The sequence below is a fragment of the Muscardinus avellanarius genome (assembly GCF_963383645.1).
Source record: "Muscardinus avellanarius genome assembly, chromosome: 6".
In the NCBI taxonomy this organism is placed as follows: domain Eukaryota; kingdom Metazoa; phylum Chordata; class Mammalia; order Rodentia; family Gliridae; genus Muscardinus; species Muscardinus avellanarius.
The window spans coordinates 80,132,197-80,154,276 of NC_137791.1; the positions used below are offsets into that span (position 1 = coordinate 80,132,197).

At 37.2% G+C, this 22,080-nt stretch overlaps 1 protein-coding gene across 5 annotated transcripts in view; it reads left to right on the forward strand.

Moving 5' to 3' along the window:
- ANKRD17 (ankyrin repeat domain 17) overlaps window positions 1-21,722 on the forward strand; it is a gene marked incomplete at both ends in the record, with an annotated part of 168,896 nt that extends 147,174 nt beyond the window's left edge. For all 5 annotated transcript variants that reach the window (XM_080698023.1, XM_080698024.1, XM_080698026.1 and 2 more), the window contains 4 exons: window positions 19,353-19,601; window positions 20,072-20,250; window positions 20,767-20,931; window positions 21,663-21,722. In XM_080698023.1, the coding sequence (XP_080554149.1) occupies window positions 19,353-19,601; window positions 20,072-20,250; window positions 20,767-20,931; window positions 21,663-21,722 (653 nt within the window). The remainder of the gene's footprint in view (window positions 1-19,352; window positions 19,602-20,071; window positions 20,251-20,766; window positions 20,932-21,662) is intronic.
- Between the last annotated feature and the right edge of the window lie 358 nt (window positions 21,723-22,080).

Here is a 22,080-nt window from a genome sequence, read left to right on the forward strand (position 1 = left end):
GCTGGGATTACAAGCGTATACCAGCATGCCCAGCTTTATATGATATTTTTTTAATAGAATCCAACTTCTTTTCTGTTCTGTGTTTTTAAGTAAAATAAGTTTATCTGAACTTTTATAAGAAATATGTGAATTGGGTTATTTTCTCTAGCTTAAAGACTTTAGAATTCTCTTATTTTTGGAAGTATGCAAAAATACAGCTTTGTACTTTATTATATCTGTAGCTTTGTTGTTTCCATCTACCTCTTCACCCTCATTTTTTCTTCATTGATTTATTTGGCAGTGCTGGGATTAAGCCTCGCTTGGACATTAATTAATGGATTATTTTTATCATTATTACTTTTTGTATGTGTGTGTGGTACTAGGGATTGAACCTAGGGGCATTCTACTTGGAGCCACCTCACCCCCTCTTTCAGTCCTATTTTGAAGTTTTTAGTTTAAAACAGGGTCTCACTAAGTTGCTGAGGCTGTTCTCTAACCTGTCAGCCTTCCAAGTACTGGGATTATAGATATGCACCACAATGGCAGGCTTCACACATTTTAATTTTACAACTTAAGTTGTGCTGTGGTCTTTCTATACATGCTTATATTGGGCATGTTTGTCCACATTTCTACCCTTTCCTTTTTCCCATCTTTACTCTCTGTGTTGTCCTCCCCACACAAACACATGTACACCATCTTTTTTCCCCTCTACTTCTAATTATTTTATCTCTATACGTGTGTGCATGTGTGCATGTATGTGTCGATGTGATTGAATCCAGGGTCTCAGCCATATTTTATTTTGAAGTAGGATTTTGCTAAGTGTCTGAGGCTGCATTTGAACCTGTGATCCTCCTATTTCAGCCTCCCAACTACTGGAATTTACAGGCATGGATCACCATGCCCAGCTACTTGCAGGGGTTTTTGTTTGTTTCATGTAAGAGAGAAAACATAAGTTACTTCTTTTTCTGTCTGGCTTATTTTGTTTAACATGATGTTCTCTAGTTTTACCCATATTTCTACAGGCGACATTTTATTCTTTATGGCTAAATAACTCTGTGTGTGTGTGTGTGTGTGTGTGTGTGTGTGTGTGTGTGTGTACATGTATGCATGCATATGTATGCATATATGTTTGTATTATGTATATACACATAAACACTCATGCTATTTTTCTGATCCATTCATGTATTAAGAGGCATGTAAGCTGATTCCATATCTTGGCAATTGTGAAATATTCTACAAAAAAATATGCATAAGTATTCAGGTATCCTTTGTATGCTAATTTCATTTCCTTCAGAGAAATTCAGGAGTGGTATAGATGGATGGATCAAATGGGCAGTTCTGTTTTTAAATTTTTGAAGGATACCCTATACTGTTTTTCATAGGGCCTGCATAATTTACAAGTTTACCCACATAACCCACAGTATGTAAGTGTTCCTTTTTTTTCTACATCCTCACCAGTATTTCTTTTTGTTTTTTTATATTAGCCATTCTGATTGGGATGGTATGTAATCTCAGTGTAGAGAAGCTTTTTTAATTTGATATAATCCCAGTTGTCAATTCTTGATTTTGTTTCATATGCTGTTAAAGCTCTATTCAAGAAATCATTGCCTATCCCAATATCTTGAAGTATTTCCCTTATGTTTTCTTTCTTTATGGTTTTTCTATTTCATTTATCTACATATTTCTTTTTAGGTTTATACTATGGTTTTTTTGGTTACTATGGCTCTGTATAGTGTATTTTGAAATCAGATATTGTGATGGCCCCAGCTCGGGATTGCTTTGGCTATTTGAAGTTTTTAATAATTACATATCAATGTCATTTTTTTTAATGGGAATTGCATTGAATCTATAGATCACTTTTGGTAGTATGGCTCTTTTAGCCAGGTATGGTGGCACATGCTTATAATCCCAGTACTTGGGAGCTTAAGATAAGGCATATCACAAGCTTGATGCCCAGCCTAAGGAAATTAGCGAAACTGTCATTTATTTATTTATTTATTTATTTATTTATTTATTTATTTATTTATTTATTTATTTATTTATTGCTACTGTTGATAGAACCCAGGGGCATTCAACCTTTGCGCTTTACCCCCAGCCTAATTATTTACTCTTTATTTTGAAACAAGGTCTCACTAAGTTGCAGAGGGCCTCACAAGTTGCTGAGGTTATCCATGAACTGCAATCCTCCCAAGTCCTGAGATTACAATTATGCACCATTACACCCAGCTGAAACCCTGTTTTAAAAATTTTAAAAGAGCCGGGCGTGGTGGCGCACGCTTGTAATCCCCGCGATTGGGAGGCGGAGACAGGAGGATCATGCAGGTTCGAAGCCAGCCGCGCGCTGGCTTAGGAGACCCTGTTTCCAAAATGAAAATGTAAAAATAGGTCTGGGAGTGTAGCCCCGAGGTAGAAGGGCTTCCAGGAACCCCAGTACCACCAAAAAAAAAAAAAAAAAAAAAAAAAAAAAAATTAAAAGAAAGCCGGGCGTGGTGGCGCACGCTTGTAATCCCCGCGCTTGGGAGGCTGAGACAGGAGGATCGATCACACAGGTTCGAAGCCAACCTCAGGTACTTAGTGAGGCTCTCAGCAACTTAGTGAGACCCTGTTTTCAAATAAAGTATAAAAATGGGCCTGGGAGGATAGCCTGGAGGTAGAAAGCCTCTGGGTTCCACTCTCAGTACCACCAATAAATAAATAAATAAATAAAAATTAAAAGACATGGGGGTATAGCTCAGAGGTAGACTGCCCCATGGTTTCATCCCTAGTACAAAAAATAAAAATAAAAAAAGGAGCCGTACATGGTGGCAAATGCTTATAATCCCTGCGCTTGGGAGGCTGAGACAGGAGTATAAAATAGGCCTGGTAGTATAGCCTTGAGGTAGAAAGCCTCTGGGTTCCAACCCCAATACCACCAAAACAAAACCTAACATGAACTGTTTTAACAAATCAAGCCTCCAGTTCTATAAACATGAGTTGTAAAGTCTTTGATTGCCTTCTTTAGTTTCTTTTTATTTGGTGTTTTCTAATTTTTATGGGCTTTTCATCTACTTAGGTTTATTCCTATGCATTTTATTTTGTTTATAGCATATGTGAATAGAATGACTCTTCTGATTTCTTAGTGAGTTCATTATAAAAAGGCTACTGATGGATTATGTTGATTTTGTATTCTATTTGCTAAATTTATCAGTTAGAAAAGTCTTCTGTAGGTCTCTAAGGTTTTCTGAGAATCATTATCCTCCAAAGTGGGATAATTTGAATTCCTCCTTTTCTATTTCTGTTTCTTCTCTTGTGGACATGCTTGTCTTTTTCTTGATTTTAGAGGAAATACTTTCACATTTCCTTCATTCAGTATAATGCTGGTTATGGGCTTATCGTATGTAGCATTTATGATATTGAGGTGGTATAAGCTTTGTATACCTAATTTATTATTCAGTCTTTTTTTTTTTTTTTCGGTCTGGGGACGGAACCCAGGGGCATTTGACCTCCAAACTGCACCTCCTGCCCTATTTTTTATTCTTTATTACCTGAGACTGTCTGCAAACTGTGATTTTCAGGTCTCAGCCTTCCTAATACTGGGATTATAAGCATGTGCTACCACACCCAGCTATTAATTCAGTCTTTTATCATGTAAGGATGTTAAATTTTCTCGAAGGCTTTTTCTTTATCAAGATGATTGTATGGTATATGTTTCATATTGCATTTATTGATTGGCATATGTTGAACCATCCTTGAATCCTTGAAATGAAACCAAGTCATTCATGACATGTGATCCTTTTTCCTATTATTTTTGTTATTTATTTATTTATTTATTTATTTATTTATTTATTTATTTATTGTGGTGGTACTGGGGTTTCTGAAAGCCCTTCTACCTCCAGACTACACTCCCAGACCCAATTTTTATATTTTTATTTGGAAACGGTCTCTTAAGCCAGGGATCCTCCTGTCTCTGCCTCCCAAGCACAGCAATTACAAGCGTGCGCCACCATGCCCAGCTTTATATGTAAATTATAACTGTTCATAACAGTGAGATGCTGTTGAATTTGGTTTACAAGTATTTTATTGAGGATTTTTGTATCTATATTTATCAAGGGTGATGTATAGTTTTGTTGTGTCCTTAAGTAGTTTTGGTAGCATAAGAGTCCTATCTTCATAGAATGGAGGAGATCCTTCCTTTTCTGTTTTATGGAATAGTTTGAGAAGCATTGCTCTATGTTCTTTAGAATTTTCTCAAGATTTATAATGAATCTGTTCAGTCGTAAGCTGTTTATTATGTTGTTGTATAAGACTTTTTATTACTTATTGTTAGTTTTTTTATTGCTTATTATTAGTTTATTTAAAATTTTATATTTTTTTCCATTTTGGTAGGTTGTCTGTGTTCATGACTTTGTTCATTTCTTTTAGATTTTCCAATTTATTGATAAATAGCGTTTTGCGCTACTAGGGATGGAACCTAGGGGTATTCTACCTCCAAGCTACACCCCTAACCCTATTTTTTATTCTTAATTTTTGAAACAGGGTCTCACTGAGTTGCAAAGGCCCTCACTAAGTAGCTGAGGCTGTCCACAAACTGAGATCCTTCTGTCTCAGCCTCCCAAATGCTGGGATTACAAGCATGTGCCACCATGCCTGGCTCAAATGTTTCTTTGTTGATTTTTTTTTTCTACTTGTTCTCTCTACTGATAGGAGTTGGATAATAAAGTTACATAGTAACACACACTCTCTCTCTCCTTTTATGACCAGTGTGTTTGCTTTATAAAATTAGTTGCTCCAACTGGATATGGTGCCACTTGCTCATATTCTCAGTACTTAAGATACCAAGACAGTATAACTAGGATTCCTTAGTGAGACCTTGTTTCAAAATGAAAAATAAGGGCTGGGAATATACTTCAGATGTAGACTGCCCCTTAGTTAATCCACGGTACCCTTTCCCCAAAACAGAAACAATTGAGATGTCCATGTTTAATGAATAATATTTATAATTATGGTATCTTTTTGATTAATTATTCCCTTAAAATCAATATATAATGTACCTTCTTTGACTCTTCATTGATTTTCGTTTACATTTTGCTTTATCTAATACATGTATAGTTACTCCCACTTGCTTTCAAATTCTGTTTGTTTGTAATATCATTTTTCCATCCTTTTTACTTTCAGATTTGTGTATGTCCTTGATATAGTGAGCTGGGTTTCTTTCAGGCAGCATATTATTTTGTCATATTTTTCAATCTAGTAAGCCAGCATGTGTCGCCCAAGTACTGGGAGTTGAACCAGGGACATTTTACCTCTAAGCTTACACCACCACCACTAATTTTTACTCTTTATTTTGAAATGAGGTCTTACTAAGTTGCAGAGGGCCTCAATAAATAGGTGAGGCGAGATGTAAACCTGCAGTCCTCTTGTCTCAGTCTCCCAAGTACTTACAGAGTTTCCCAAGGCTGACAAAGGTATACCACTATGTCTGGTTAAACTCAGGATTATTATTGAAAAGTGTCGATTTTCTTCTTGTTGTTTTGAATACTCATCTTTGTTCTTTTCCCCCTTATTCATCTTAGGTGTTTGATGATTTGCTGTATTAATAATGGTTGCTTGCTAATTCACACTTGCTTTTCTTCTAATGAGATTTAGTCTTTCCTATGTCTTGTAATTGTATTTATTCCATGAAATTTCTAAGTTTATTTATTTTTATTACTTTTTTTTTTTGCAGGTTTGAGGATGTAATAGGGGGATTAAACCTCCAAGTTACACCCCCTGCCCCATTTTTTACTTTATTTTGAAACAGGGTCTCACTAAGTAGCTGAGGCTGTCTGTGAACCACGATCCTCAGATCTTAGCCTCCCGAATGCTGGAATTACAAGCTTGCACCACCACGCCTGGCTTCTAAGTTTATTCTTATCTTTGAATAAAGATAATGGTCTTTATTTCTCTTTCATTTCTGAAGGATAGCTTTGCTTGGTATAGTAATCTGCATTTTTGCTTATTTTCTTTTAAGGCTTCAGATATGAAAAGGACTTCACAGTGACGTGGTGCTTCTCTCTTGCACCTTTTCATATTTTTTCTTTGTTTTTTAAGTTTTGGCAGCTTACCTATAAAATGTCATGGAGTAGTAGTATCTATAAAGTGTCACAGAGTGGTTCTTTTATAGTCATGTCCATTTGGCATTCTAAATGCCCCCTACACTATTTCTTTCCCAAGATTGAGAATGTTTTTGCTATCCTTTCACTAAATAGATTATATATATATATATATATATATATATATATATATATATATATATATATATATATCCTGTAGCTTTTCTATTCCTGTTATACATAAGTTTGGTCTTTGAATGGTGGCTGTGACATCCATTCTTACTGTGTTTACCCTTATTACTGTCTGAATGTGATAATTTCATCCACTTTGTATATTTTGTTTGTTTAATCCCTTCCTCGCTTTCTACCCTGTTCTCTTCCCCTTCTTCCTTCTCATGTTTGGCTTAGTTATCAACTTTGATATGTTTGTTAATGTACATCATATAAATTAGGGAAATCCCCCCCATCTCTCAGTTAGGTCACCTATGCTCATATATGTTTCTTCATCTAGAGTTCCTTCTATGCCCTATTTTCTTCATTTTTCCATATTAGGGAGATTATCCAATTCTTTACTTCTTGTGACTGACTAATCTCACTTAGTATCATGTTCTCTAGTTTCTTACATTTCCCTGCAAATGACATAATATTGTTCTTTATGGCTTAATAAAATTCCATTGTGTACATTTCACCTAGTTTTGTAATCCACTCATCTATTGATGGACATCTTGGATGGTCCCATAATTTGGCAATTGTGAATTGTATGGCTGTGAATATGGATACGCATGCATTAGTTTGGTAGTTTGGTTTTCATTTTTGGGGTAGATATTTAGAAGTGGTATTGCTGGGTCATATGGTAGTCTCATTCCCATTCTTCTGAAGATTGTCCATATTGTTTTCCAAAGTGGTTGAACTAATTTGCAGTCCCATCAGCAGTGTAATAAGAGTTCCCATTTCTCCACATCCTCTCCAGCATTTGTTAGTGTGTGTGTGTGTGTGTGTGTGTGTGTGTGTGTGTGTGTGTGTGTTTTAATGCAAAGGCAGGAAGGGTGAGGGTTTATTGGGGAGCTAGCTTGAGCTAGGGTCCAATTCCTCCAATGCAGTGGAGTTTTGACAAGGACCTTGAGTCTTTGTTCCAAGGCAGTTTATACATTTCAGTCATTCAGGTGGGCTGTGATTTACATTTCAGTCACTCAGGCTGTGATTTACAAAGGAGTTATCTTTAAACCAAAAGGAACCTTTGCTGCTGTTATCACAAGCAACTAGACAGGATACTTGGTGCCTCCCATTTGGTTTGTGCCTCTTGAGGTTGGTTGGGAGTTATTGTTTGTGTTTTTAATGATTGCCATTCAAATTGGAGTTAGGTGAAATCTCAGGGTAGTTTTGATTTGCATCTCTGATCGCTAATAATGTTGAATGTTTTTTCATACATTTATTGGCTATTTGAATTTCTTCTTTTGTTAAATGTCTATTTAGTTCACCTGCCCACTTTTTGATTGGGTTATTTTTTTCTTAGCAGTTTCTTAATTTTTATTTATTTTTATTTTTATTTTTTTTTTTTTTTGTTGTTGTTGTTCCAGATATTAGTGCTCTACGGGAGGAGTTGTTGGCAAAAATTTTCTCCCATTCTGTTGGCTTTTCTTGTAGGGTTCTTGATAGTTTTCTTTGCTGTACAGAAGCTCTTTCAGTTTCATGCAGTCCCAAGTATTGATTCGCTTTTTAGTTTTTTGTGCCTTTGGGGTCTTGTTGAGAAAGTTTTTACCTGTGCCTATGTGTTGCAGTGTTGGACATATGCCCTCTTCAAGGAGCTGCAAGGTCTCTGGTCTGATTTTCAAGTCTTTGATCCATCTTGAATTGACTCCTGTACAGGGTGAGAAAGTGGGGTTTATGTCCATTTTTCTGCATATGGTTTACCAGTTTTGCCAAAACTATTTGTTGAAGAGGCTTTTTTCCAGTGTATGTTTTTGGCCCCTTTGTCAAAAGTCAATTGGCTGTAAGTGTGGAGATTTGTGCCTGAGTCTTCTATTCTGCTCCATTGGTCTATGTGCCTTTTTTGGTGCCATTACCATGTTATTTTTATTACTATGGCTTTGTAGTATAGTTTGAAGTCAGATACTGTGATGCCTCCTGCATGGTTTTTGTTAATGAAAACTACTTTGGCTGTTCTGAGTTTTTTGTTACAAATGAATTTAAGGACTGATTTTTCTATGTCTGTGAAGAAAGAGCTTGGTAATTTAATGGGTATTGCTTTGAATCTGTAGATCATTTTTTAAGAATGGCTATTTTGATGATGTTTATTCTATACCTATCCAAGAGCATAGAAAATCTTGATTTCTTTTTTTCAAAGTTTTACAAGTTTTCTTGTAAAGGTCTTTTACTTTCTTGGTTAGTTAAGTTTATTCTTAAATATTTTCTTTTTTTGTGTGAGATATTCATAGTGAAAGTGTTTTCTGGATTTCTTTTTCTGTGGATTTCTGGTTGGCATACAGGAAAGCTTCTGATTAAGATTGATTTTGTATTCAGACACTGTTAAATTTGTTAATCAGTTAAAATAGGCATTTTTTTTTAGTTTGTTGGGTCTTTTAAGTATAGTATCATGTCATCAGCAAATAAGGATAGTTTTAGTTCTACTTTTCCTATATGTACTCCTTTAATTTCTTTCTCTTGCCTTATTGTTCTGGCCAGGCTGTTCAAGTACTATATTGAAAAGAAGTGATGACATCCTTTTCTTGTTCCTGTTTTTTATGGGGAACTCTCGAGGTTTTTCCTTGTTTAATATAATGTTGGGTATACACCTGTTGTATACACCTGTTGTATACACCTTTATAATGTTGAAGTATGTTTTTTCTGTCTTTTTTATTTTTGGTGGTACTGGGGTTCCTGGAAACCCTTCTACCTCCAGGCTATACTCCCAGACCTATTTTATATTTTTTAATTTGGAAACAGGGTCTCTTAAGACAGCGAGGCTGGCTTCGAACCTGTGAGATCCTCCTGTCTCCACCTCCCAAGTTTGGGGATTACACGTGTGCGCCACCACACCTGGCCCAGTATGTTCCTTCTGTTTTGATTCTCTGCAGTGCTTTTAGCCTAAATGGGCATTGGATTTTATTGAATGTTTTTTCACTGTCTATTGAAATGGTCATGTGATTTTTGTCTGGTTCTATGTATATGGTAAATTATATGGATTGTTTTTGGTTTGTGAAACTAGCCATGCATCCTTCAGATGAACTTGGCTCAGTTATGGTTTATGATTTTCTTGGTGTGGTTTTGAGTGTGTGTTGCTACTATTTTGTTTAGCAGTTTTGTGTCTAAGTTCACCAATGATATAAGCCTATAGTTTTTTTTTTCTTTGAGCTGTCTTTATTTGGCTTTAGTATTACTGTGATATTGGCTTCATAGAATGTACTTCTGTGAGTCATTTATTTCTATTTCATTGACTAGTTTGAGGAGTATTGGGATTAAGTCTTCTATAAAGATTTTATAAAATTCACTTGAAAATCATCTGGTCTTGGACTTTAGTTTGATGGTAGACTCTTATTGTTGCTTCAATCTCTTTGGTTGCTGTTGGTCAGTTTAAACTTTTCTATATCTTCTGGACTTTGGGAAGGTTGTATGTATCTAGAAATTCATCAATTTTGTCTGGATTTTACATTCTGTTGCTGTATCGTTTTTCAAAGTAGTTTCTGATCAGTCTCTGATTTTACATGCTTTTGGTGGTAATATCTCCTTTTTCATCTAGTATTTTAGTAATTTGGATTGATTCATTCTTTTGGCTATGTTGGCAAGTGGTTAAACTATCTTGTGGGTTTTGTTTGTTTGTTTGTTGAGTTACTAGGGATTGAACCCAGAGACATTCTATTTCTGAGCTACTCTTATCCCTATTTTTTATTCTTTATTTTGAAATAGGGTCTCACTAAGTTACAGAGACCTCACCAAGTAGCTGAGGCTGGCTGCAGACCTTCCATCTCCTGTCTCAGCCTCCCAGGTACTTTGCTTACAAGCATTGCACCACCACACCTAACTTTGGTGTTGTTGACTTTTTTGTATTGTTCATTTATTCGCCACATTGTTGATTTCTGCTGTTATTTTAATACCTCCCCCCCCCCTTCAACTGACTTTGGGGTTAAAGAGTTACCTTTTCTTAAGAGCTTGGAGGTATGTCTTTAGATTATTTACTTGGTGATTTTTCTGTTCGCATATGGACACTTAGTACTATCAATTTTTCTCTTAATACTGCCTTCAACATGTCCCAGAGGGTTTGATATGTTGTATCTCTATTTTCATTTGTTTCTAGGAATTTTTAATTTCACCTTTTTTTCTATGACCCATTCCTCATTCATCAGTGTTGTGTTCAGTCTCCATGTATTTATGTGGATATTCTGGGTCTTATAGTTGATTTATAGTTTTGTTCCATTGTGGTCTGAAAAGATGCAGGGGATTATGTCACATAATGTTTAGGTAATTTTCTGATATTACTTTGCAAAGATTTTTTTAAATCTCTTTGGTTTCAGCTTCTATTTCCTCTTCCATACCTTTTTATTATTCTTAGGTTAGCTCTTTTAAAATGAACCCATGTCCCTTTAATGTCCAATTCATGGTGTCCAATTGATTTTTCTAAATTTATACTATATGTTCAGTTTTGAGTGGTCATCTTCTAAGAGTGAGATTCTATTTTCCACATGGTCTGGTCTTTTGCTTATAATTTGATTGAATCCTTCATTTTCTTCAGAGCTTCTTTCTGATTCCTGTTCAGGATGTCAGATTCTTTGTTCATTTGTTGTTTTGTTCTTTCAGGCACTCTCCAAATTCTTTTCAGAAGTCCTATATCATTTCTACTACTAAAGTTCTGATTTGTCCTTCTGGTGATTTCTGCAATTCTGTGTTGTCGGGTTCTGTTATGATGGGTTTGTGGGAGCTCATTGCTTCCCTGCTATTTTTCCTTCTCAAGATTTTAGGTTTCATAAATTTGTATCTTTGTTGCTTTTGGTAGCTTTCTCACTCTGTAAGTGTCAACTGGTATGCATAAGGGCAATTTGTGTTTTGACATTAAGTGAGGAGAAAGGTGATAAGTAGTAAATGAAAGATTAGGGTAAGGTAGGAAATAGGATGGAGTAAAATGAGAGTTTGAGTGTAGTAAGGTAATATATACTAGTGATTAGAGATAGTGACTATATTGGAGAATTCTAGTAACCAGTGTAGAGTATTTAGGTATAGTGGATTTAAGACAGAAAAGGGGGGAAAAAGATAGAAGATATTAGATTTGTAAAAGGGGTAGGGAGGAGAGCAAACACAAAGTAAGGGTGGGAGGGAGGGGGGAGAGAAAGAGAAAGGGAGGGAGGGAGAGAAGGAAGCCATCAAAGTAAAACAACTCTACAGATATATGCGTACAGAGCAGACTTGGCCTCTACAGTCCTCCTGGGTGTGTGTGGATTCTTTCAGACGTTTAAGGCTCACTGTTAACATTAGGTTGTTGAGTATGTTTCAAGCACTCTCATTTGCTCTGTAACCTACACTATTGATGTCAGTTTGTAGTCCCACTTCTTGATCTTCTTCAATGATTGAGACCCTGGTCGGGTGCTTTTCTGTCTGTGCAGGTGCCAAGTGCCACTGGTGCCTCTTCTACTGTGAGCCTGAGTCTCTGAGCTCTCCTCAGGACCTGTCCCTGAGTCTCTGTCTATGCAGGTAGCTGATATTACTGGGGTCAGATACAGTGTAAATGCAGGTCTCCATACTTTCCACCGATCCTGAGCCTACGTCTCTACCCACCTACATTGGCAGTAGGTGCCCTTGGTACCAGATCCATTGTATACATAGGGGGCCCCTTTTTTCCCAGATAATGCTGTGTTGGTCTGACTTCTCCCACATCACCATGATTGAGTTGTCTGTAGCAATCTCCAGAGGCTCTACTAGGGTGCTGCACCCTGACCTCTGTAGGCCTTTTGGCCCTGGGGTCTGTCTGCTAACCTGTGCCTCTGCTGTGTCTGACAGCAGACTACATCCCCACCTTCACCAGGGTGAACCACAAAGTCTCAGGCTTTGCTAATCTATCACTTGCTCTGCAAGTCCCTGCAGCCACATTGGGTGATCTCTTGCATGGACGGCTAGTTCACTTACCCTGTTGTTGAGCACTTTTCTGTATCAATAGGGGCATGGTGGGATTGTCCACGGGTGCCAAGGTGCCAGCTGCTTAAAATTCCTATGAGCTTTTTTTTTTCTTTTTTTTTCTTTTTTTTCTGGAGATCTCTGGAGGCCACAATGCAGGCAGTCCTGGAGTAGTTAGACAAGATGGCGCTACCACAGCCCCTGTTTTTGCAGCAGTTTGAAAGGGGAAGTGTGTGGAGTACTTGGTTGTCCTCTTCTTCTGGCTTTGTTTTTGCCACCTTTCAAGTTTTCATTGCTTTGGTTAACTTTTTGCTGTTTATTTTTTCTCTTGTCAAGATGCTGTTTTCATGGCAATATAGATGGAGTGTCAGCACAACTGAAATGTGCTGCTTCCCTTAGCCCTCATCTTCCTGGAAGTCCTTTTTTCTTTAGTACTGGGGGTTGAAGCTAGGGGCATTCTACCTTTGAGCTAAACCTCCAGCATTTTGCAACAGGGTCTTACTAAGTTTCTGAGGCTAGCTGCAAACCTGCAATCTTTCTGTCTCAGCCTCCCAAGTACTGCAGTTACAAGCCTGTGCCACCATGCCTGGATCCACTTTTGTCTTTAAGCCCCAACATTTTTCTTCCATTTGATCTAGTCTCTTGGTAAGTCTTACAACTGAGATTTTTATCTGTCCTATAGAACCTTTCATTTTCTAGATTTGTATTTGATTCTTCCAAATTTATTTCTCTTTTCTGAATTACTCGTCATATCCTCTGATGTCTTCCTTAATTCTTTCAGATTTTTATATCCTCTTGGAATTTATTGATTTTTTTAAAAATTTTTTTAAATATATATTTTTTTAATTCTTAGCCTGAGATTTTATCTACTTTGGTATCTTGGAAATGAGTTTTGAACATTAGGAGGTATCATTTCTAAATGTTCATATTTCTTGCATTTCTGTTTTGAGCTTCAAGCATCTGTTGCATGGTTATCTCTTCTTTTACAGGAAAACTAGGTACTCAATGTCAGGAGGCAGACTGGAGCTGTCACTTTCTTATTCAATAGTGAAGGATCAGCAAGCCAAGCTTCAATCTGAGGCCTGATTTCTAAACAATACAAGCTCTTTTATACATTTGGTCACCTAATGTTGGGAGGGGCGGGGTAGTTATAAGATGTGCATAAGCATGATGTCAGAAGCTTTAATCATTATATTAAACATATTGTTTTTCTTTTTCTCACTGCTTTGTTTATATTTAAAAGAGCCTGTGCTGAGCTATCTAGGGTGACTCTGCTTTGTTTATATTTCAGAGAGACTGTGCTGTCTTACCTTCCGAACTGCCTGGTTGTTACTATCTGAAAGGGGACTGTGAAGAAGCTTTATTATTTTATTTTGCTTTTAGCCAAATATAGTTTGAAAGACAATTCCGGGGGTCCTGCCTCAATTCCACTTTGTGTGAGGATCATCTTAGTAAGCAATCTTCTCTTGACAATGTTTCCTGGGTTATCACTTTATTGTGTAACATTGGACTACGGTTTCCTTGTTGTTTTGCCTTGACTAGCGGGTTTTGACACAACATACTGTATCAGAGCTTGAGGGACCTGTTTAGCCTGTACATATCTTAAGAGCGGAGACCCTCTGGTGACTTAGGTAGGTATGATGCAGATAACAGAATATATCATGTACATCCTCTGCAGTTATTCCTCCAGTCTTGTTAACACTGTATGGTCTGCTATATTATGGTAATGGCATATTCTGAGGTTCTTTGTAGGTGTGATGTTCACAGCCTTTTGTTTTGAATGACCAGGAACAGGTCTTCTCCTTCCACCTCCAGGCTTTGCCTACTTGGTTTTGAGTCACTGACTGACAGCGGCTTTAATTTCTCCCATTTTTTAAGCTGAAATATGTGCTAAGGTTCAAGTGAGTCTGGGTCATCGGTGATATAAGAGCTGATTGTTCTTAGCTTTTCTGGGGGTGATGTTCAGTGGCAGAGCATCCTCACAGTGTATTTTAAACATTAGGTTCAGTCTCCAGTACTGTGTAGAAAAGAGGAAAACAAACAATAAATAAAAGCAATCCAGATAAAAATGTTAAAACCAAATAAATACAACAACCAAACAATAGCAAAAACATAAAGGTGGCAAAAATACTGTAGAATGATCTAAAAAATTTAAATATAAAAATAAATTAGGAGCCAGGTGTGGTGACGCATACTTGTAATCCCAGTATTTAGGAGGCTGAGACAGGAGTATCACAATTCATGGACTGCCTCAGCTACTACTTAGTGAGGCCCTTTCCAACTCAACTTTTGAGACCTTGTTTCAAAATAAAGAATAAAAAAATAGGGCTGGGGGTGTAGCTCAGAGGTAGAATGTCCCTGGGTTCCATCCCCAGTACCGCAAAAAAAAAAAAAAAAAAAAATTGGTTTTAGAAAAGGTTGAAATGGAAAAGAAAATAAGCAGGAGAATCTCAAGTTTCAGGCCAACCTGGTGGACAACTTAGTGATACCATGTCTCAGCATAAAATAAAAAGGACTGGAGATAGAGTTTAGTGTTAAAATGCTTGCCTAGCTATACATGAGGCTCCGGGTCCAATCCCCACAACTGCAAAAAATAAAAATAAGTTTCTTTTTTGCCAATGTGGTCACTTGTGCATACAGGAATGAATGTTCACATCCTATGCTGATTAGTACTTCTTTTCATGTCTTCTTAGGGCATGCACCCCTTAGAGAAAAGGTTTGGGCTTAGTCGGTCCTTTCCTTTTGTTGCTGGCCAGGTGACCAGTAGAAGTGGTCTCTGCCTTTAGCTGTCCTGCTCATCTGTGTACACAAAGGCAGAGAGCAGACTTCTCTTGGGGAGATATACTTGCTCTTTGCCTCCAAGGGTAGAGAATGAAGCTTGGTGCCTCCCACTTCTTTCATGATGCCCTTTGAGATGGGAGGCTGTGAGAGGCTCTGTGGTTTTAAGTATCACACTGTGGTAGGGGGCAGCCATGGGCTCCCCATAATTCACCACCCATGTCTCTTCTGTTCTGTGACTTAATGAGAGTGCTTGTTCTCCCAAACTCCTGCATCTTGTTTACAGAGCTGCAGGTCTTAAAGGCAACACTTTCTCTATTCCCTTATGCATCACAGACCTGTTCCACTGCATAAAATTCTTAGCAGGTTTGTTTCAGAGGCGCCCGCTCTTTCTCTCACTCTCTCTGGGGGCCAAACTGGGTCTCAAGGCAAATGCCTGCTGAGTTAGTGTTGTAGTGTTTGCCTCTGGTTTCTTGGAGACAGGAAAATGCAGCAGCCTTGGACTCCCAGAGCAGCTAGCTCATTCAAGACATCTCAAGATGGCTTCCCATTACATCAAGTATATTCTAGGAAGGACAGAGCACTTTCCAGTGCCAAATTGCTATGCAGATCCTGGACTCAGTGCCAAATAATCTTGTGCTGGATGTGCTTACTCTTTCTCTCCTTTCTCCTCTACCCTGCCCTCAGACATACTTTTCTGCTAAGGTTTGGTGCTGAGGCCTCTGTCTCCCCCACTGTTCCCTTATCTATAGTCTCTGGTTTTCTCCAAGTGTTTGCTTACTATTGAACTGCAGCATTTTCCCAGTCTTCCACTTCCATGAAGAGTTGTTCTCCAGTTTTGGTTCTCGCTGACAGAAAAGTAAACAGTAGAGTGAGTGCTGGATGTTTCTAAGCTGCTGCCCTGGATCTCCTCTTATTTATTTTTATGTTGTTGTACTGGGAATTGAATAAAGGCACATTCTACCTCCAAGCTATGCTTCAAACCTTTGTTTATTTTTTGTTTTGAAACAGTCTTACTAAGTTGTTGAGACTAGTGTCAAACCTACAATCTTCTTGTCTCAGCTTCCCAAGTACTAGAATTACAGGTGTGCACCCTGTGCCTGGCAAGATCTCTCTCTCTTTTTTTAGTTGCTTTTATTTTTGCTTGGTTTTCAATTTACTGCTCAATTTTTAATCCATTCCCAGAAGTTCTTATCATTGTGGAGCTTCGTACTGGAAGGAGGCTTAAATATGCAGTGCCAATGGTGCTCTAGCTTCAGACATTATTGTATACCCCTTATATAAGCAGGAACTTTCCGACTTTACCTTTTTCCAGAGTTGCAATCCCTGCTTTGCATTGAGTACCTTAGATTCTTCTGAGTTTCTACGATTGTCTTGCTCTTCTATCTGTAGAATTCTGATTTCTTTCACATAGTTGATGATAATAGATGAGTCATACAGATATTCATGATTTGTTCCCATTTACTTATATCTTTGCATTTGTGGAGTCATCTTGTTGGTCAGTTTGTTATTGATGTTATTCATAGATTTTTTAGTTTTGCTAACTTGGGTAGTATTTTGGTTTTTTTTTTTTTTCTCTTTTTTTTAATAGGATTTAAGAAGAAACAAAACCTATGCTGCTGCCATCTACATATTTCTAACATAATTTTAAGATGAAACTTCATGAATTTAAAAAATGTAATTGACTTTAAAGACAGTCCTTTGTTTTTTCTTTTTTTGTGCATTTTGCTAAAAGTAAATGCTTGTAATGTTGGTGGATCCAAAACTGTAGAAGATGTTTTTATTTTTCACTAGACAGAAGTAGTTTTCCTGGTTTACATTTTAGAAATACCACACTTGTATATTTCTTGGTCACCAATAATATCAATATCCATGTAATAAATCTTTTTAGTTTAATGGTCACCACAGCTGGGCATGGTGATGCACACCCATATTCTAACTACTTGGGAGGCTAAGGCAGGAAGATCACAAGTTCAAGACCAGCCTGGGTAACTTATGAACACCCTCATCTCTCTTTTTTTTTAATTTGGAAACAGGGTCTTGCTAGGTTGCTGATAGCCTCACTAAATTGCTGAGACTGGCTTTGAAGCTGTGCTGCTCCTGTATTGTCCTCCCAAATACTGGGATTATAGGCCTGTGCTACCGCCTCCAACTGTATAATTCCATGTATGTGTGTTATTTTGAAACAGCTTCTGTGTTGCTTAGACTAGCCTTGAACCTGTGATCCTGTCTCAACTGTTTGTCACTATGTCTAGCAACTGTGCATAATTCCTTTTTTTTTAAACAAATTTTTTTATTGAACATAAATGGTATACATTTAAACTATATTTGGTGCCCTCTCCCCCCCACCCCCATTTTCCCTTCCCCCCTCCCACCAATGGTTGTCCAGGTTAACCATGTCATATTCATAATTTTATACATATTCAGATGTAGACCCTCATTAATCAAGATCAGCCTTCCTCCTCTCCTATCTTTCCATTCAAACTTTACTGATATTTCCCCTCCATTATCTGGAGTCCCACTGGTATCCTCTGTGTTTCCTAGTTTGGGCATATTAGAGGAAACATATGTACCTTCTCCTTCTGCACAGCAATCAAATGCAGGGATGTTCTGCCTCTGGGCCATATTTACTCCAGCCCTACTTCCTTCCTTCTTCCTTTCTTTCTTTCTTTCTTTCTTTCTTTCTTTCTTTCTTTCTTTCTTTTTTATCTATCTATCAATCTATCATGGTGCTGGGGATTGAACCTGGGGCATTCTACCTCCAAGCTACAACCCCAGCCTTATTTTCATTCTTTATTTTGAAACAGGCTATTATTATTAATACTGTTTTTTTTTTTTTCCCAGTACTAGGGATTCAATGCAGGGACATTTTACTTCAGAGATATATACCCCTATACCTATTTTTTCAATACTTTATTTGAAACAGGGTCTCACTAAGTTGCCGAGGCCCTCATTAAGTAGCTAAGGCAAGTAGCTGAGGCTCATCATCTTCCTGTCCCAGCCTCCCACTTACAGGGATTACAAGCATTGTATAGTTGCTGAGGCTGGCTTTAAACTTTCCATCCAGCCTAAGTATTGAGATTGCAAACAGGCATCACCATGCCCAACTAAAAATGCACCAATGTTCTATGGAATACCCTTTAAGATAAAACAGAACAAATCTAGGACAATGAAGCATATTCTCCTATTAGTATTTTATCAGAATATATAAAGTTTTATAAAGCTATGATTAAGGAAACTATTTCTTAAGCTAGGTAGCCCCCAATTTTTAAAATTATTTTGTTTTCTCATCATAAAATATCAGAAAAAATTGTTCCTAAAGAGTAGTGTGAAGCCATGCGTGGTGGCTTATACTTGAAATCCCAGTACTTGGGAGGCTGAGATAAGAGGATGCAGGAGGCTGAGATAAGAGGATGCAGGTTAGCAGCTAGCTTCAGATACTTAGTGAGGCCCTCTGCAACTTAGTGAGACCCTGTTTCAAAATAAAGAAGAAAAGCCAGGCATGGTGGTGCAGGCTTGTAAACCCTGCTCTTGGAAGGAAGGCGGAGACAGGTTCAAAGCCAGCCTCTCTGTCTTAAGAGACCCTGTTTCCAAATAAAAATATAAAATAGGTCTGGGAGTGTACCCCAAAGGTAGAAGGGTTTCATCCCCAGTACCATGAAAGAGAAAGAAGGAAGGAATAAATAAATTGGGCTGGGGGTACAGCTTGGAGGTAGAATACCCCTGTGTTCAATCCCTAGTACAAAAAAAAAAAAAAAAAAAAAAAAAAAGACTAGTTTGAGAGTGGGACATGGTGATGCATGCATGCCTGTAATCCCAGTACTTAGGAGGCTGACAGGAGGATCACAGGTTCAAAGCCAGCCTCAGCAACTCAGTGAGGCTTATATCAACTTAGGCCGTATTTCCAAATGAAAAATAAAATAGGACTTAGGGATATAGCTCAGAGATAGAATGCATCTGGGTACAATCCTCAGCACCGCATGCACAAACAAATACACACACACACACACACACACACACACACACACACACACCCAATGCCTCCCCCAAAAGGGGGGTAGAAAGGGAAGGACAGTTTGAGAATTACCACTATAGGCATTGATTTTTCTGCCACTTTTTTTTTTTTTTTTTTTGCTGTGGTAGTTTGTATTTTAATTTAAATATTGTGTTCTCATTGCTGTGGTGTTGTATTTGAGTTAATATCAAGGATTATATTATCTTAATATTAATTTAAAGCACATTTTACCATGAAGTCATGGAACTTTAACCAAGTTTTAATAACTTACTACTTATGTATTATTATTACATTTAATTTTTCTTCAGAGAATACATATTTGAAATGTGTTCAGGATTTAAGATTTGCTTTTACAAAATTATATATTATATGGATGACTTGTGTTGTATTTCAATTTATCTTTTCTCCAGATTCTCCTGCACAGTCAGTATCCTCTGGAGTTCGCGCACCATCTCCTGCCCCATCATCAGTACCCTTAGGGTCAGAAAAGCCCAGCAATGTCTCTCAGGACAGGAAAGTTCCGGTTCCCATTGGGACTGAACGTTCTGCACGGATCAGGCAAACTGGAACTTCAGCTCCTTCTGTTATTGGGAGTAATTTGTCCACATCAGTAGGTCATAGTGGCATCTGGTCCTTTGAAGGGATTGGAGGCAACCAAGGTAACCTTCTGAATAGAAATTAAGCTTATGTATTTAACTGTAATTTTGTAAACAATGTTTATCTATCATAAACTTTTTAAAAGATCATAATGTCTATCTTTGTTTTGACTACTTATTTTAGTTCTTTTCTCTGTGATTTCTCCGTTACATTTATTTAGCATTGCTTGCTGAAAATTGGCTAATGCAAGCATATTTTTTTCATTTGATCATATTAAGATGTTAATATTTCCTTTGAAGGCATTAGCTTTTATCTTAGCTGTTTTTTTGTTTTGTTTTCTAGCACTGTTTCTATTATGTTATAGGCTACTAACGTGGAAATGGTGCTGTAAATATACATATAATAGTAGGCTACTCTGAAAGAACTCAGTTTAGTAGTAGATAAAGTAATAGAAAAATACAGCACATACAGCACATAATATTTTGCTGTCCTTTTGTTTTAAATATTTGTTTCTGGCTTTCTTTTCCCTCAGACAAAGTAGACTGGTGTAACCCAGGAATGGGAAATCCTATGATTCACAGGCCAATGTCTGATCCAGGAGTGTTTTCACAACATCAAGCAATGGAGCGAGATAGTTCAGGAATTGTAACTCCTTCTGGTACATTCCATCAGCATGTTCCTGCAGGATACATGGATTTTCCTAAAGTTGGGGTAATGGTTAAATACACATTTCCTTTTTCCTTTTTTCTCCCTCCCTCCTTCCCTTCTCTCCTTCCAACAGAATCTTGTTAAGTTGCTGAGGCTGGTCTCAAACTATATCTTCTGTCTCAGTCTCTCAAGTACTAGGATTACAGGCATGTACCACCACACCCAGCTTAACTAAGCATTTTCATTATTTTAAAATGTTCTTTATTAATCTCACTCCCAAGTAGATGAACATTTATGAAATGATATTAGTTCGGGCTACAGATAACAGGTCAATGTAAGACTTGTTTTTATCTCAGTTACATAGAGGAGTTATATTGACGATATTTTGAATAAAGTAGGCTTATTTATAACCTAATATAAAAATATAAAATGAAAAATAATTTTTATATCCTCATGTAATTACCCACTTCTAAAATGAGGAGTTTTAAATATCAGTTTTAAAGTTGCTGTGTCTACTGGGAGAAGTAAACAGTATGAACGTTAATTTTTTTTTCTCTTATCTTTTCCCACTTTTATTAGGGTATGCCTTTTTCTGTGTATGGGAATGCAATGATTCCTCCAGTAGCACCTATTCCTGATGGTACTGGAGGACCCATATTTAATGGCCCTCATGCTGCAGATCCCTCTTGGAATTCACTAATAAAGATGGTTTCAAGCTCCACAGAAAATAGTGGTCCTCAAACGGTAAGACTGGTTATTCAGCAAACATTTATTTAATGTTTATAAAATACCAAATGGGGTACAGTTAAATAATGGTAGCAAAAAGTGTAGTGAATCAGTTGGGGAAATTCATTGGAGCTGAAATATAGCAAAAAGGTGTGGAAAATGGTTCCAAAAGTAGTGGTATGGGGCTAAAATTATGGAAAGGCATTATATATATGCATTAGGTATCAGATGGTAAATAAAAAATTTTAAATTACAATGAGGTTATCATCTAAAATAATTTTATATAGACATAATTTCCTACGGATATGAAAAGAAATATCTAAAGAGTAACAAAGTGTTAAAACTATATATATATATAGTATGTTTGATACCTTTGATTTACTGTCCTTCTACAACCATAAATCAAGTAATGAGTTGGGAAAAAATGGTAGTAAATCAGATCCTGTTAGGGATAAAAAGAAAGGTAGGAAAACAAAAGATAAAAAACATTTTGAAGCAGGAGGTATAGTTTAGTGATGGAACACTTGACTAGCATGTACAAGGTCCTGGGTTCAATCCCCAGCACTGTAAAGAAGAAAAACATAGTCTTATGTTGTTTTCCTCCATTATTTCCTAGTGTGTTGCAGATTGAATGAGATTTAGCTATTTTAATTCTTAGATACTAAGAGTACTTCATTTGTTTTTAAGAGTTGCTTTTGGTCAATTTCATGTTAAGTATATTTGGTTAAACACATGCTTTCTGCTTGCAGGTGTGGACTGGGCCCTGGGCACCGCACATGAACAGCGTGCACATGAACCAGCTTGGCTGATGAGGGTCGGCTCGTTAGCCTTCAGACTCCTTTTCATTCAGAGGAAACCACAAGTGGCCGGAAAAAAATTTATGCTCCCAAATCATTCTACTGATGTGCTTGACTGAAGTGTGTAGGCTTTTTGCAGAAGAACTTACTAACTGACCTATTTTCTGTGAACATTTGTGACTGCCCCATTCCCCATCATCATCCGTTTTACCTTAGTTAGCATTTTTTCTTACCATTTTTCTTTTTTTCTTTCCCTCTTCCCCTTTGGACATAACTTTCTGTTGAAGCTGTTCTTTGGCTGGTTGGTTTTAGTACTGTAAACTGCTTCTGAGCAAACACGGAAATTTAGCAAAATTATGTAAACTTGATC